At 42.6% G+C, this 17,185-nt stretch overlaps 1 protein-coding gene across 1 annotated transcript in view; it reads left to right on the top strand.

Moving 5' to 3' along the window:
* The window catches only part of CCDC38 (coiled-coil domain containing 38), a 40,631-nt gene that overhangs the window by 15,751 nt on the left and 7,695 nt on the right, over positions 1-17,185 (top strand). The window contains exons 6-11 of the mRNA XM_024754376.1: positions 7,184-7,341; positions 9,863-9,920; positions 11,554-11,626; positions 12,359-12,469; positions 14,003-14,154; positions 15,442-15,577. Of these exons, the coding sequence (XP_024610144.1) occupies positions 7,184-7,341; positions 9,863-9,920; positions 11,554-11,626; positions 12,359-12,469; positions 14,003-14,154; positions 15,442-15,577 (688 nt within the window). The remainder of the gene's footprint in view (positions 1-7,183; positions 7,342-9,862; positions 9,921-11,553; positions 11,627-12,358; positions 12,470-14,002; positions 14,155-15,441; positions 15,578-17,185) is intronic.

The raw sequence follows: 17,185 nt of genomic DNA on the forward strand, positions 1-17,185 counted from the left end.
GGTGCATGGGCTTCTCATTGCGGTGGCTTCTCTTGTGGCGGAGCATGGGCTCTAGGTGGGTGGGCTTCAGTAGTTGTGGCACGCGGGCTCAGTAGTTGTGGCTCACAGGCTCTAGAGCGCAGGCTCAGTAGTTGTGGTGCACGGGCTTAGTTGCTCCGCGGCATGTGGGATCTTCCCGGACCAGGGCTCGAACCCGTGTCCCCTGCATTGGCAGGCGGGTTTTTAACCACTGCGTCACCAGGGAAGCGCCTGGTCAATGTTTTACATGCTGTTTCAGTTTCCTTTTTCTTTGTACATCTCCTCAGTCTTGAGGGAAAGAGGGCAAGACCGCCCTACCTGCTCCCTGCTGATTAAAGGGCTTGGATTTTTATAAGAGGAATGAAATTGTTTTGCACTTAAATGTAACTATTTATGAGTCCCACCTTGAACTCTTACGTCTTGGCAATCATCATGCGAGCTGGGGAGGCCTTTTTAAAACAAAATGCAGACAAGTACAAAATTTGATGAGTAAAAGGATTAACTCTAAGATACACAGAACTATAGCTCCTAATTTTAACAGTCCTTCAAAAATGGACCTTATGTCTTTGGGAATGCAAGAAAATATGTTATTTTTTAACATTTTTAGTGATTGAATTTGGATTTATATAGGCCTGATCTGGGCTCAGATTGAAGATGTCTGCATTTCTTTTCCCGGCCAGGTGGAGCCTTAGCTCTCCTGTTTCTTTTTTTTTTTTTTCTTTCTCCTGTTTCTTTTGGAGAAGTAATTTAAGGTCAGTTAAGGGTTCACAAGTGTAATGAGCATGGGAAAATCAGTAGTGGGTTTCCCTCCTGTGTTAGGATGGTTGGGTCCTCCTGTTTCCTCAGTCCATGCAGAGTGTGCCCTGTTTGGGAATTGTCCATTCCACTCAGGTTGCAGCTGATTCTCAGGGTGTTGATTTTTCCAAGTTTTAAGGAGGGCCCAATCCCCTGAGATTATACAGTGCAGGGGAATGTCTGTGGGAAACATTTATGGACTAGAAACATATTTATATATAGCAGATAAAGTAACACCTAGAGACTGTACACATTCTATAGTATCTAATTCTTTTATAGTATGATCATTTTCAAGACTACAATAATACTTAGTCTTCAGGAAGTGTCTCCCATATAACATTTCATAAGGGCTCAACTGGAACTTACTTCTAGGGGCTACCCTTACCGTAAGCAGGGAAACTGGTATAAGACCTTATCCCAAGTTAAGTGGATTTCCTTACATATTTCGGCAATTGTCTTTAAAGGTACGATTCATCTTTTCAGTCTTTCCCGTAGACTGAGGTCTCCGTGAAGCATGTAACTTCCATGGTATTCCGAGGGTCACAGACACCCCTTGAGTTACCTTGGCTATGAAAGCTCCTCTGTTGTCATTTAATTGAATGAAGCAACCCCAAACGAGGGATAATTTCTTTCAGTAAGGCCTCTGTTACCTTGGACGCTTTGTCTGTCCAACATGGAAAAGCTTCGACCCATCCTGTGAAGGTGTCCACAAATACCAGCATATATTAAAGTCTATTTGCCAGTCATTTCCTGGTTCTGTCTGTCGGGTTTGCACCCCTTTTATTACTGTGGGTGGCCCGGTTTAGTATTTTTCTGGCGCAGATCCTGCAATTCTGTATTACCTTTTAAATGGTCCTTTGCATCTGTGGACCAACAATAAACTGTCGCAGACAATGATAGGTTGCCTCCCTATGATGCATTCCTTGATGTAGATGAGTAGTAATTCTTTCCATTAAATGAGCACTAGTCCCTATTCAGTATAAATCCAGCCTTGTTTGGTTGTTTGGTACTGATCACCCTCTAAGTCTTGAGAATCAGCATGAAATCCCCCTTACTCTGTTCTCTCTGAATCCATTTCTAAATACTGAGCTTAAACAGGAGTAAGTAGAATGAGTGCTAGGGCCTTAGGACCTGGGTTTGGGGTTCTGGCTGCCCATTTTGTAGCCTGATCAGCCAGAATATTTCCTTTAGCTGTATTAATATCAGTCTTTTGGTGGCCCGGGCAATGTATGTGTGTTTAATTTCTTCCCTTCCTGATGTTAGTAGATGTCTCTCTTTCCACATGGCCCCATGGGCATGCATGACAGAGAAGCCATACTCAGTATAAATGGTTACCTTTTTCTTAGCTCTGAGGCACAGGGCTCTTACGAGGGCCATGAGCTCTGCCTTCTGGGCAGACGTACCTGGAGGGAGGGCTTCTGCTTCTAAGATTCCTGAGGAGTTACTACTGTGTACCCCGCCTTCTGGAGTCCCCAGTCCACGAAGCTGCTCCCGATCATAAACATATCCATATCTGCACTTTCTAAAGGCTGATCGGTTAGGTTAGGACTGCTAGAACAGACTTCTTCAGTCATTTGTATGGTGTGAGATGCCTTATGGCATTCCACAGTGCACTTAATGGCTCATTGTCATTTCCTTTAAGAGCCTCATATAGGGGTTTGGCCATGAGTCCAAAGTTAGGAATCCAAATATTACAAAACCCAGCCATTCCTAAGAATCCTAGCAATCGCCTTCTGGTAGTGGGTACAGCTACCCTAGCTAACACTTCCCTTCGATCCAGCAATAAGGGATCTTTTCCTTTTGATAACTCAAATCCTAGGTATTTTACAGTTGGTTGAGAAATTTGCGCTTTTCCCCTGGAGACTTTGTCCCCAGTCTGCCAGAAAGTTTAAAGTGAGGGTTGCATTTTGGTCTGAAGCTTCCTTAGTTTTACTAGAAGCAAAGTATAAGGATTTGGCATCACGGGATGTATATCTCCTACAGTTTGGTTAATGGCTTTCAAATTCTGTACAAAATGATAATCTCTGGCCCCGGGTTTTTGTACCAGCAGGACTGGAGTGTTATACGGGGATTGACGAGGTCCGATTAATTGGCATTTAAGAAAGGTGGTTATCAGAGGGTTTATACCTTTCTTTGAATGCCTGTTTAAAGTGTATTGCTTTAAATTGGGAGCCTTGGTGCCTGGATGGAGTTTTACTACTATTGAGTCAGACATCTTGACTCCCCCTGGCCTTCCTGCAGCCCAAACATCCGCTCTTACCTTTTGTGGAATTTCCTCAAGGACGTGTCTCCCAGTTGTAATAGTGCAGCTCAGAGGGCACAGGTTTGATCTGGGAGTACTTTAATGTCTGGTGAGAAAATCATTTAATTTTGTTAGTAGATCTTGCCCCAACAAGGGAACGGGGGCATCAGGCATGTACAGAAAGCTGGGCTTTAAATATGGTTTTTTTCCAGTGATATAGATCAGAGGTAGAAAAGGGGGGAGTGCACAGATACCAACCCTCTGGGTTGACCTTGGTCATCTAGATGGGCAGGAACTTGTCTTAAGGGATATTGCCCTGCCTGAGGCAGAGGACCACGTGGACTGAATCGAATACGCTGGCAGGTACTGGGAGGGGAGTCGATCCCTTCTGACTCTCTGGTAAGGAGGGTATGAGGGTAGGGCTGGCTGTGGCTGTAGGAGGATCGCTGGTAGAAGTCTTGGCACGCCACGCAGGACTTCCCCCTTCGTATGGCGGGAGGGCCACAGGGCGCCCAAGGCGAAGCCAAATGCAGTAAGTCGAGATCATCATTAGGCTCTGACTGCAGGCAAGACAGGCTTTTCCTGAGGGTCTTGCCTCTGAACCATGACTTTACATCTATTCTGCAAATTCTTATTCTGATATAAAGACCTAATTTGGTTACGCTGCTGAAAAAATTGCAAAATAAGTTAGAAGAAAACAGTCAAATGACTTGTACCTGCTTCCTCTTGATCTGAGGAAAGTTGATATTCACAGTGCCAAGCAGAGCTGATGGTAGGACAGCCAAGATTTCTCCATGTGGAAGTCCATCCTCTGGAGGAAAAAAAAGCCCCTTCGTGAAGCAGGAGCTCTGTTGTTGGCTGACCGGGCTGCCTCCATCGTTGTGCTCCAAGTACTTTACTTCTTGGCCAGCAAAAACACGGAAGAGCCTGGAACAACTGCCGTTAGCAAATGCCTGCTGCCTCTTCCCAGCCTCCATGGACTGGGCCCGACGTCAGTCTTATCAGAGACTCGACGTCCGTGGGATGCAATGCTGGCTGCACCTGGAAAACCCTTGCGTTCATGGGAGATGAAGGAAAGCACCAGGGTTTGCCACTCTGGGGCTCAGGGCATACTTTGTTCCTTTGTAGGAAGCACCTGGGCACACTCAGGGCTTGCCCCCTCAATGATTCCACCTTAGTGCTGATTCTGAGGGGTTAGCTGGCCCCCCTGAGAATGGACGTTTGGAGAGAGTGTGCAAACAAGCAACTCATAAGTCAACAGTTAGCCAGTGCCCCGGGTTTCAAACCCAAGAGCTGAGAACAGTCTACGGATTGCAAACCTCTAGAAAATGGCCTTCCCTGACTCCTACCGACCCCACCCCTCCCAGAACAGCAGACAGCCTCAAGAGGTGTGAGGGAGAAAGCAAGAACCGTACAATTTGGGAACCAATTTCATCTCCTAGTTGGTTTCTGGAAAGAAGCAAGCATATGAAGTAGTGACTATTCACAACTTGGCTGTATGAATTCCCCCAAGAATCCAATGAGGAGTCAAAGATGGCCAGCATGGATGTGAGGGTTCACTTAGGGAACACTGGAAACTTTCCATTAGAGGTGATTGCTAAGACCTGTGGCTTGAAAGTCACGCATGCTACCAGCTGCTGAGGAAGCTGCCTGGCAGCTCCAAGACTGTAGTCAATTTGGCCAGAGGCTCCTAATAATTTTCCCCTGTGTGCTAAGGGCAGGCTTGCCTATTGCAGAGGGGCCTGTGAAAGTCCAGACTGTCTCCCTCGCCAGCTCAGAAAACTTACTCGATGAGGAGGAGGGTGAAAGAGGTGACTGGACCACCTTGAAGAAAGTGAAGTGAGGAGGCTGTCTTAGACTCAGTTAGAGCTGAATTTGAGAGAGGAATTCAGGAAGATACAAGCCCTCACTTCCCTTCTGAGCATGTTGGTGTTTAATCTTCCTGGTAGATGACCAAAACATTTTACCTCCCAAGCAGAGATCACAGACGAGCTAATCTAGACGTCTGGGCTATTTCTAGGTGGAATGCATTCAGCCCAAGGCCTCCATGTATGTAGTCCATGGCCTTAAGCACCACCACCAATGTTTGTTCCTCCAAGCAAACTTTCCTTTTACATAGAGACTTAAAAGCAGTTCAATGCTAACTCCCTGTTAGTTTGGCTCATGCAAAATAGGGTTAAAATTCTCAGTAAGGGAAAACCAAAATGTGTCCAATTATATAGAATTCCTTTAACCCAAGAACAGGGTATGTTCCTCTGGGATGGAGGATTTTCCTGCTTTACACACCCTCATTTCTCCTTTACCCTCTCACCCCAACAAGGTAATCAGGGCTGGTTCCATTAAGAATACACCCCTGTATCAATACCTTTGGGCAATCATATTAGGGACAAGTGAGAAAAAAAACCCCACACCTCCATAAGGCAAGGTTTCTAGTCAGGGAGCAATGTCTTTGGTCTCCTGAGTCAGAGGGCCCTCATTCATATCTGGTTTAATAAAGTTTTGGTACAGTCATACAAGAGCCAACCGCTATCAGCCAATCCTAACAAATAAAACAGTCAGACATAGACAAACATAAATAAACAATGAAACCAAAGGCCTGGGACTCTAACCCAGGGTTTGGGACTCTAACCCCATCCTTTGAGTACCTCAGTGGCTAGAACCTTTTATATTGTCTCCCTTAGTATGGGACTCTAACCCATGATCTTAGCCTTGGGACTCTAACCCAAGGTTCGGGAATCTAACCCAACAAAAATCTCCCCAGGTTGGCGCTCTAAACTATAATCCCAACAAGGTTATTAGACAGGCACAGGTGCATTTTAATGAGCTTACTCACCCAAAAGACCTCTGATCCAGGAGTTGCTTCTTTTCTCAAAAGTGAAAGTAGCACCAAGGAAGCTGGAGTTCCAGGCTGGGGAAGCAGGAACCTGACAGGTGACCCTCCAGACAGATTCAGTCTAGGTAACCACTCTGGATTGGTGGCAAGGCACACACTCCACTAAGGGCCACAGTGCCTCTGGCAGGCACTCAGAAGACCTATGTCCCTTTGTGGTCGCCAAAATTGTTCCAGGCAAGGGCTCGCTGCCCGATGCGCATAGAAGCCAATACTATGGCACCGGCTTTTGAGAAAAGAAAGAGCTTTATTGAGAGGTTGACAGGCAAGGAGACAGATTTGAGAGCCTTGCCTCCTGTCGTCTTGCCGCTCAACCTCTCAGTAAAGCTCTTTCTTTTCTCAAAAGCCGGTGCCATAGTATTGGCATCTATGCACACTGGGCAGTGAGCCCTTGCCCAGTAACACGATCATCAGTCTATTCTATGTGTGCATATCCTCGGGCATGTTTTATTCAAGTAACATTCCTACAGGTTTCTTTTTATAAATTTATTTATTTATGGCTGCATTGGTTGCTTCTTAGGGGCTTTCTCTAGTTGTGGTGAGCGGGGGCTACTCTTCGTTGCAATATGCAGCCTTCTCATTGCGGTGGCTTCTTTTGTTGCAGAGCATGGGCTCTAGGCACGCGGGCTTCAGTGGACGTGGCACATGGGCTCAGTAGTTGTGGCTCGCAGGCTCTAGAGTGCGGGCTCAGTAGTTGTGGCGCACGGGTTTAGTTGCTCCGCGGCACGTGGGATCTGCCCGGACCAGGGCTTGAACCCATGTCCCCTGCATTGGCAAGCGGATTCTTAACCACTGTGTCACGAGGGAAGCCGTCCTACAGGTTTCTTGCCTCTTGTCTCATATCTTATTGAGGCCCATATTTTTAAAATTTTTTTATTTTTATTTTTTTTGCGGTACACGGGCCTCTCACTGTTGTGGCCTCTCCCGTTGTGGAGCACAGGCTCCGGACGCGCAGGCTTAGCGGCCATGGCTCACGGGCCCAGCCGCTCCGCGGCATGTGGGATCTTCCCAGACCGGGGCACGAACCCATGTCCCCTGCATCGGCAGGTGGACGCTCAACCACTGCGCCACCAGGGAAGCCCGAAGCCCATATTTTTATGGCCATATTTACAATATTTGTTAAGCAAATTATTATTCAAATACATGACCAAGAAAATGACTTTTGTAAAACGTTTTTTAAAAAATGAACATGCTTTCACACAGGTATATCTAATCATATCTTTATTTCTTTTGAGTAGTGAAATAGCAAAAACAGAATTCCTCCTTAAAGAGTACATGAACTATGGATTTTTTCTGCTGAAATTGTCTCCAAAACAATGGCAAATCCAGCAAGCAATGAAAAGGGTGTCAAAGAATAAAGAAAATGTGAATGTCAAGCTTCCAAGTATAATGACAAGTAAGTCCCATATTCTTAAATTCAATTAAGTAAATATCCCTAATTCTAAAATATTCTGCCTCAATGTTTGTTATTAAATAGTCAGAATTTTTATTTTAAGCAGAACCTGAACAATCCCACTATCTCTGATATTATAAATTATTAATTTGGAAATTCAGGTTAATTTCAGATATGAAGCAATAAAAATATATACATGGAGGGCTTCCCTGGTGGCGCAGTGGTTGAGAGTCCGCCTGCCGATGCAGGGGACGTGGGTTCGTGCCCCGGTCCGGGAAGATCCCACATGCCACGGAGCGGCTGGGCCCGTAAGCCATGGCCGCTGAGCCTGCGCGTCCGGAGCCTGTGCTCCGCAATGGGAGAGGGCACAGCCATTAGAGGCCCGCGGACCGCAAAAAAAAAAAAAAAAAAAAAGTATTTGTTTATCTTTCTAGATGAACCTCAGAATCATTATGCAAAGTTCTACTAACCCAACACCCAACTCCCTGACCAATTTTTTTGTAACATTTTTATTATAATTCCATAAAACATAATTAATTTCAGAAAAATGGGCAGCTTTACAAAATCAACCTTCCTATCTAAAAACATGACACATTTCTCATTTGTCAAATCTCCTGGTCACACAATTATGGTTAGAGGATCTGGAGTAGAGTGCCTGTTAGAGGATCTGGAGTAGAGTGTAGGGGAGGGGGGTGGAGGAAGTAGGTGGTGGGGTCAATGTCTTCTTCTCTTTAAAATCTTGAATATAGAAGTCACTCAGTTTAAATAACATCCCTCAACAAGACGTTTTAGTAATATGTGTTCCAGTATCAGTTTAAAAGATTAAGATGGTAATTTATGGGGCTTCCCTGGTGGTGCAGTGGTTGGGAGTCTGCCTGCTGATGCAGGGGACACGGGTTCGTGCCCCGGTCTGGGAAGATCCCACATGCCGCGGAGCGGCTGGGCCCATGAGCATTCAGAAAAATGGGCAGCTTTACAAAATCAACCTTCCTATCTAAAAACATGACACATTTCTCATTTGTCAAATCTCCTGGTCACACAATTAAGGTTAGAGGATCTGGAGTAGAGTGCCTGTTAGAGGATCTGGAGTAGAGTGTAGGGGAGGGGGGTGGAGGAAGTAGGTGGTGGGGTCAATGTCTTCTTCTCTTTAAAATCTTGAATATAGAAGTCACTCAGTTTAAATAACATCCCTCAACAAGACGTTTTAGTAATATGTGTTCCAGTATCAGTTTAAAAGCTTAAGATGGTAATTTATGGCGGTGGTAGAACCCACTGGTTCTTCATCCATTTTCTTTTCTTCCCCCACTCACCATGTATATATTGGAGGCATACAATGTATCAGGTTCTTTTTAAGACTCTGAGTACACAAAGACCAACAGGACATAGTTCTGCACCCTGGACCTATACTATACAATACAATACAATAGGGCAAACGATACAGCAGTGATAGTGAGGGGTCTGGGAGCAAAAGCAAAAAATGTGATCTATGCCTGAGGCATTTAGAACAGTCTTTTTTTATATATATATAAATTTATTTATTTATTTTTGGCTGTGTTGGGTCTTCATTGCTGCACATGGGCTTTCTCTAGTTGCAGTGAGCGGGGGCTTCTCTTGTTGCGGAGCTCGGGCTCTAGGCATGCGGCCTTCAGTAGTTGTGGCGTGCGGGCTCAGTAGTTGTGGTGCATGGGCTCAGTAGTTGTGGCGCATGGGCTTAGTTGCTCCATGGCGTGTGGGATCTTCCCGGACCCCCCTGCCTTGGCAGGCGGATTCTTAACCACTGTGCCACCAGGGAAGTCCCAGAAGAGACTTTAAGAGGAGGTGATGTTTGAGCTGGATTTTGAAGAATAAGTAGGAACTTCCCAAGTAGAGGGTGGGAGACTGGGACCTGCTGTGGTTTTAAGACAGAATAGCAGAAAGGGTGATTGGAAGTCACGAGAGCACAGGCATGAGGAAGTGTGGCCTGGCTGTGGGGGGGACCTGGGGGTCAGTGGATGCAGAGACCCAAGACCAGTTTTGCCCACTTCTCAGTTTCAGACCAGGGTCAGGCCCAGACACTGGTGTCAGGGGAATGAGTGCATGGGCGACTTGTATGGGCCTGTGGTAGGTCTCTCCACAAGATGTAATAATTGAAGTCCATCATTTTTATTTTATATATTGATCTTTTAAAATCTGTGATTAGAAATATGTATGATTAGGTAAAAATAGAACCATGGTTTATATTTCACCATCTATGTCCCTGATTTGTGACCTTTAATAGTTGTGCCACGTTTTTGACAAAATGCACCCCCCCCCACCCCAAACAGTGCCTTTGACTTTATGCTTGGAACCAAAAGTAGTAGAATAAAAGAGCTCTATTTCCTATACGATTATTATTCTAATAATAATTTTTAAAAAGTAATGGGCATATCAGTGCAGAAAAAATGAATATCTTGTACCAAATAGCAAGGACTCACTTCTAATTACGTTTTTTTTTTCACTTCCACCATCACCAATGACATGGACTTTGCCTGGACATTTTGAACAGCAAAACCGTGCAAGACGACCACTCCCACCCTAGAGCAAAAGAAACCATCCTTATCAAAGTACAGTACATATTGATTAACTCTCTTGAAAACTGTGAATTTTTTTTTTAAGCAAATATTTCTTTTAGCCTCTCTTTAACATACGTACCATGTATCCACACTCACCGTTAACAGATGCCGGAGGTAGTGGTTCCATGTGCTCCTGAGGTGAGCAAGCTCTCATAGGCCTCCCTGCATCCTTTGATGAGGGCCTACAACCGCTATCTGCAGAAACCGCCTGCGCCCTGCATCTTGGGTCTTTGCCTCTCAGAATTCACTGCCCAGTTGTTTGAATCCACTGCTGACTTGTGTGTTTGCAATTTTACCATGTCATTCAAAATTGCTGCAATGAGACTATAAAGCATTTTTTGTTTCTTCCCTTATTTGATTATTGACTCATTTATACTCATTATTTCATAAATTGGTAGTTCTCAACCCTAGCTACCCCAGGGGAGCTTTTAAGAAAATATAGTGATGTCTAGGATGGGTACACCAGCCCCAAAGGAAGGATCTGGGCCAGCACTGTATTATCCACGACAAAAGCCACACAGACACTGTGCTCTGAATTCCAGGGGCCCTGGGGTGACTGCACTTCTGTGGCATTTAGGAGTCACTGTTTTGCTGTGTTTTTAATTAAATTTTCATTTTGAGATAATTGTAGATTCACACGCAGTTGTAAGAAAAAAATACAGAGAGGTCCCACTACGGCTCACCCAGTTTCCCCCAATAGTAACATCTTACAAAATTGTAATATGATATCACAACCAGGATATTGACATCAACAGAGTCAAGATACAATCAAATACAGAATACGGTGGTATTTTAAAGAATAAAATGGACAGAGATGAAACTCCTAAATTGACAGGCCAGTTAGGAGCCTGTTGTCACAGTTCATCAGGTGGGAGATAATGGACTGCCTCAACCAGACAGTGGCAGCGGGAACGAAGAAGGAAAGGCTGTGGGACACATCAGGGAAGTGGTATTGACAGGCGTCCCCTACACTTTGGGGGAAGTGTGAGGAAAAGAAAGTGCACAGATAACTCCCAAATTTCTAGTGTGGCAACCGCGTGTATGACATTGTCATTCAATGATATTGGGAACACAGTAAGGGGAGCAAGCCTGGCAGGAGGATAGGGAGTGTGATTTTGGATTTTGTGTTTGAGCTCCCCAGGGGACACCCAAGTGGATATTGGTGTCCAGTTAGAGGCTGGCCATTGAAGTCCAGAGCTCAAGAGAAGGAGAGAGAGATGTGAGAGTCAGTATATTAGCAGTGGCTGAATCTGTGAGAGAGGATAAGATCAGCCCAAAAGAATGGTTAGAATGAGAGGCAAGAAGGCTGAGGAACCACAGACCCAAAGAAAAGGAACCCCAAAAGGTAAAAGAGTATCAGAGAGGTGGGAGAAGATTGATTAGAAAATGCTATCACTGAGTCCAAGAAGAGTGGCATGGACAGCAGTACCAAATGCTTTCTCAGGGGATGTTTCCCAAATATTCATTTACTTCTATGGCCCTTTCTCAGTTTTCCTACAACTTATTTCCGATTGCCTAACGGGCAGCTCCACGTAGGTTATTTTGTCCCCTCAAACTCAACATGAACAAAGCAGATCTTAATCTTGTTCTTACCCCATCCTTTAACCGTTTTCCTTCCTGTTAGTGCAACCTCCATTATTCCAGGCTCACAAACTACAAGCGTTGGAGTCATCTTTGTCTCTTCTATTCTGGCCCCAGTAGCTCTTTCTATTCTTGGTTCCCATGAATTCTTTCTTTCATGCATCTCTAGATTCTCCTCCCAAGCCCCACCCATTTACTCACTTTTCCCATCTTCACTACCCTCTACTTGAAAGTGTTACTTACCTAGATCACACCAACAGCCGCCTTACTCTCTCCTTAGTCCCTGCCCCTTTTAATATTCCAATCATTTTCAATTTGTCCTTCTTAAAGGATTTTTCCAGAGCCACCTTGCAAGCCATATAATTATTCTTTAAGGATGTACCTCATCACCCACCCACCCCCAACCAACATTTCCTCAGCCTGATCAGAGATATTTTAAAAGGTAAAATCTACTCTTAAAAAGACAAATATTGTGTTACTTGGAACACACGTTTTGTTTTGAGCACTAGAGCACATGTTTAGTTTCTCAAGAAGACTGCCTTAAAAAGGACAAAGCAGATGTAGCAATGTAGATTGTCATGTGTTTCTTTTTCTAAATTTTTTTAAAATTTGAAATTTTATAGATGCACCTCAAATAATTGGTATCACGTGGCATGGCCCTTCCTTGTGGTCTGTTTGCATATGTCACCCTTGTCTGGGACTGAATCTGATTTTCTTTTGCATACTCATGGAAACCATGGATTCCTGCAATCAGCAATTCCCTAAAAGGCTAAACAGGCTATTGAAAAGAACTATGTCACAGTTAGGTTCCAAAGACAATTTAGAAATGAAAGCAAATCTGTTGACAGAAAGTGGCTCAGAAATCAGGCATTTTCTTTTTCTTTTACAGCCGAGCTGAAAGTATCAGTTCAGAAGACAGTTTGGAATTCTTTTTAGATGATGATATGGACTATGATCTGGTAACCAGATTATCTTTCTTGATTTAAAAATTGTGTTTGGTGAAAAGTATAAATGCTCATTTCTTCTTTTGAAATTAAAACGTCCTATTCCAAATATTCCACAACTTTCCAGAAGGAAATATGATTTTGATACTGTTCTCCAGTTATATACAGTTCATCTTTGTCATCAGACATTTAATGAAAAATAAATGTCAGGACTTCCCTGGTGGTCCAGTGGTTAAGACTCCATGCTTCCACTGCAGGGGGCATGGGTTCCATCCCTGGTCGGGGAACTAAGATCCCGCATGCTACACGGTGTGGCCAAAAGATAAAAAAAAAATTAAAAATAAATAAATAAAGGTCTGTAAGAAGGTAACAATTTAGGAGATATACATTATCTACAGTCTTCCTGTAAAAATAACCACCTTCTAACTGTTTATCATTTTATTGGGGCTTGAGGTATACTGGGTAGCTGGACTGTGAGATAAACTGACCTTCAACAAAACAGCCCTGTATGGCTACAACCCTGACTTTGAGCTAATCCCATCCTAAATACAACCACAGAAACTCAAAACGAATGAAAAACACTTGAAAACACCATCCATGTATTATGTATAACATACCTTATCCAAGTCTTTTTTTTTCAATTGTAGAGAAAACATAACTTACCATCTTAACCATTTTTAAGTGTATGGTACTGTAGCGTTAGCTATAAGCACACTGATGTGTAACAGACCTCTAGAACTTTTTCACCTTGCAAAACTGAAACTATACACCAATTGAACAACTCCCCTATGCCCACTCCCTCTAGCAACCATGTTCTGCTTTACATTTCTAAGAGTTTGATTACTTTATATACCTCGTAAAAGTGGAATCATGCAGTATTTGTCTTTTCATGACTGGCTTATTTCGCTTAGTCTCATGTCCTCATGTCTTCCAGGTTTATCCATATTCTAGCAAATGACAGGATTTCCTTCTTTTTTAAGGCTGAATGGATATACCACATTTTCTTTACCCATCCATCCGTCTATGGACATTTAGGTTACTTCCACCTCTTGGCTATAGTAAATATGATGAACATGGGTGTGCAAATATCCAAGTCATCTTGCTAATAATTAAATTTACTTAAAGTAATATAAACTTATACTTAAAATTTTGGAAAATAGAAAATCATTAAAATGTGGGGAGAAAATGACCTTCACTTAGCCTCCTTTCTCGTTCTTCTGTTCCTCTCCCCTTACCTTTCCGTAGACTTGCCTTTTCCCTTTTTCCTGCCCTTGCCTCCTCCTCTGCTCCATCCCTTCTTCCTTCTCTTTTCCTCACCCTCTTCCTTTTCCCCTTCTCTAATAACCTTCATCTCCCCGCAACACCCAAAGTGCTCTCTTCCTGAAGGCCAGCTCTCACGTGGAAATAGGTTCCTTTGTCACCCTCTGCCCATGTCTACCTCATAATCAGAACGGTATTCCTTTACCCCACTGTTTTTTTCCTAGATGTCACATGTACACAGGTAGCACGTTTTTAAGCGAATTATATTCTTCATTATTGATTGATTAGGAGCCAGAACTTTATTTCAAAGAACCCGAAGAGTTACTTCAGGTCCTCACAGAGCTGGAAGAGCAGAATCTTACTTTGGTACAATACTCCCAAGATGTAGATGAAAATCTTGAAGATGTAAATAAAAGAGAAAAACTTATACAGGATAAAATGTAAGTCATTAAAAACAAGTAGACTTATTCTATTAACCGATTTCTAACCAGAGATAAAGTCCAACTCATTTATGTATGGCCCTTCCTTGTGGTCTCTCTGGATTTAGGATGGGATTTTTGTTAATAATAGTTTACACTGAAGAGTGGAAAAGGTAGAAGTTGTATTTACACAGAATAGACTAGCTTTAGTTTTAGTCCCTACTTTCACTTGTCAAAATATTTTCCTAGCTAGCAATAATAAAAGACAATTTAAAAGATTAAAAAGAACTGAAATGTCACCTACTGCCTTAATTTTTGTTCAATACAGTTTCATGCTATCATCTGGCTAATCAATTCATGCTTTGGATAATGCTAATAAATGCATTTTACTTGGCTGTGACTCTCAGCAAAAGTTTTTTGTGTGTGTGACTTAAATATATCATTTTATAATGTACATATTGATATATCAGGGCTACTATAAAAAAGGATTTCTGTTGGGAAGGAGGCTGGATTTGATGACTCACAAAATTCCTTTCTACTCTAAAATTTTATATGATTACAATTTTGGAAAATAGCTTCAAGTTGCAGAGAATAGATCTTTATATCTACTCATTCTAAAAATGTGTAGAACCTTTTTTGGGAAGAGTCTTCTGGATCAGAAGACAGCAATCATTTTAAATAGTTAAGTCAAACTACATTGAACTTTGGAACATATTAACTTGTTCATAAGTTAAGAACCTAAAACCATAATCTCATAACCACCCAGTAGACTACTGTATCCTTTTAATCCTTGTCTCCTCTCTCCCAGTCCTCAGTGTATGGGGCCCCCGCCCTGACAATATGATTTGAGGGGATGGGGTGGGTATGGTTGGGCAGGAAAAGGGGATCTATATCAGAATCTCTAAGTGAGTAGTCAGGAGTCTGTACTTTACCCAGTGGCTCCTCAGATATTCTGATTATCAGCCAGGTTTGAGAACGCTGACATACTAGGTCACACAGCTTGGGCTCCCGATACCTCAGCTCTGCTGCTTTCTATTTGGGGGACTCGGGGGAACCACAGAAGTGGGGGTGGGGTGAGAAAAATGCTTCCTGATGGAAGTTAAAAAGCATCTGTGCATTTGTTTTTCTCACTTTAACCTGAAAAGTTGCATGTACTTTGTCAATGTCTTAAAATATAAACTTGTATTTGGCTTGCTAGACATAGGATGTTGACACACGATCTGGAGGGAGTGCTGAAGCTCCTGACTGATGGCTTATTTCACTAAACCACAAATTACAGACAAGGGTCTCTTTCTTCTTTTGCAATAGAAATACCAACATAGAGTTTCTTTTGGAACACAAGGAAATGCTTAAGGCTAACTGTGTAAGAGAAGAGGAAAAAGCAGCAGAACTGGAATTAAGGTCCAGGCTATTTAGTTTTGGAGAATGTAATTCAGATGCTCAGGTAATCATTCTTTGCCTGTAGTAAGTTTATTTTGGCTCATGATATTAATAATCTGCATTCCCTGTGTATTAAGCATTGGAATAGGGGAATTAAAGCAAACCACAAGTCCCAGGTTGATGATAGAGCCCACAAAGCAGCTTGGAAATAATTACCTTGTCAATATGTAATAGCTAATTTACACAGTAGATAGAAAGCATTCAAATTGGCATTGGAGTTCTCTTAAAATATTACAAAGTATGATGCCGAGATTTCCCCGCCTATAAATACATTTCTTTTAGTCAGTATACATATTACCATACATATGCAGTAGTTCACTACCTGTGATCATTTTGGTATTAATTTGAGGGGCAAATAATTAACAGAGGAATCACTGAACCAGCACTGAAAGGAATTATCTTCCCAACAGTGAGCTTGTAATAGATTGTGGCCTCTTTCGGGTCTGCATAGATCCACGTGTGCTTATCTGTTTGCGTGCTGGTTTCTCCCAGCTCCATGCAAACCCCAGGGTAGGGATTGTCTTACCCTATCTAGTCTGCTAAGTTTAGTGTCCTCATAAAGTAAGTGCTCAATAAATGTTTGTTGAATGAATGATTAGGTTAGTTTTAAGACCCATAACAAACTCCAGCTAACATTGGTTTTCTTGTAAAAATCTCAAATGAATAAAATTCAAAACTCATATGTGAGACTAATATCACAATTATAGTTATGAACTTGATTTTCAAACAGAGGTAGATTTAAGGGGACTCTATCAGAAGATGACTATGCTCCCCTGCCCATAGGTGGGCAGGGTTATAAAAGACAAACCTGTTTATGGCTCCTTCACAGCCCACATTTCCTAGGGTGGCATAACACCCCGAGATAGGAGGGGATAGGACTGTGCACTGCCAGAGCAGGAAGTGTGATGACAGCCACCTCTCAGTTCTTCAATGCTGGGGTTTTTTTTAAACCTTTTTTTAAATTGTGGTAAAATATACATAACATAAAATTTACAAGTTAACCATTTTAAGCGTACAATTCAGTGGCATTAAGTATATTCGCAATATAAGCATCACCATTATCTATTTACAGAATTTTTCATCATCCCAAACAGAAACTCTGTACCCATGAAACAATAATTCCCCATTCCCCCACCTTCCAGCTTCTGGTAACCTCTGTTCTACTTTCTGTCTCTATAAAGTTGCCTTATATATATGGAAGCATACAGTATCTGGACTTCTGTTTATGGCTTATTTCACTTAGCATGTTTTCAAGGTTCATCCATGTTGTAGCATGCGTCAGAATTTCATTCCTTTTTACAGCCAAATAATATTCCGCTGTATTTTTATACCACAGTTTGTCTATCCATTCATCTGTTGACAGCCACTTGGGTTGTTTCCACCCTTCAATTCTGTTTTAAATAATTCTGAAATTGATTAACATGAAAAATGTCAGGTAAATATCAGTGGTATCTCCCCGTGCCCTCCACCAAGCCCCTTTCATCCAAATTTAGGGTGGCTATGAAAAAAAGTGGCATTTCAATACTCAAACTTTGAAGCAACCAGAGCCCTAAATGGAGAAGATAGAATTGATCTGAAAATTACTTTTTTAAAGACTATGACATTTGGGTCA

This window comes from Neophocaena asiaeorientalis, unplaced genomic scaffold (assembly GCF_003031525.2).
Source record: "Neophocaena asiaeorientalis asiaeorientalis breed wild unplaced genomic scaffold, Neophocaena_asiaeorientalis_V1.1 scaffold92, whole genome shotgun sequence".
NCBI lineage: Eukaryota > Metazoa > Chordata > Mammalia > Artiodactyla > Phocoenidae > Neophocaena > Neophocaena asiaeorientalis.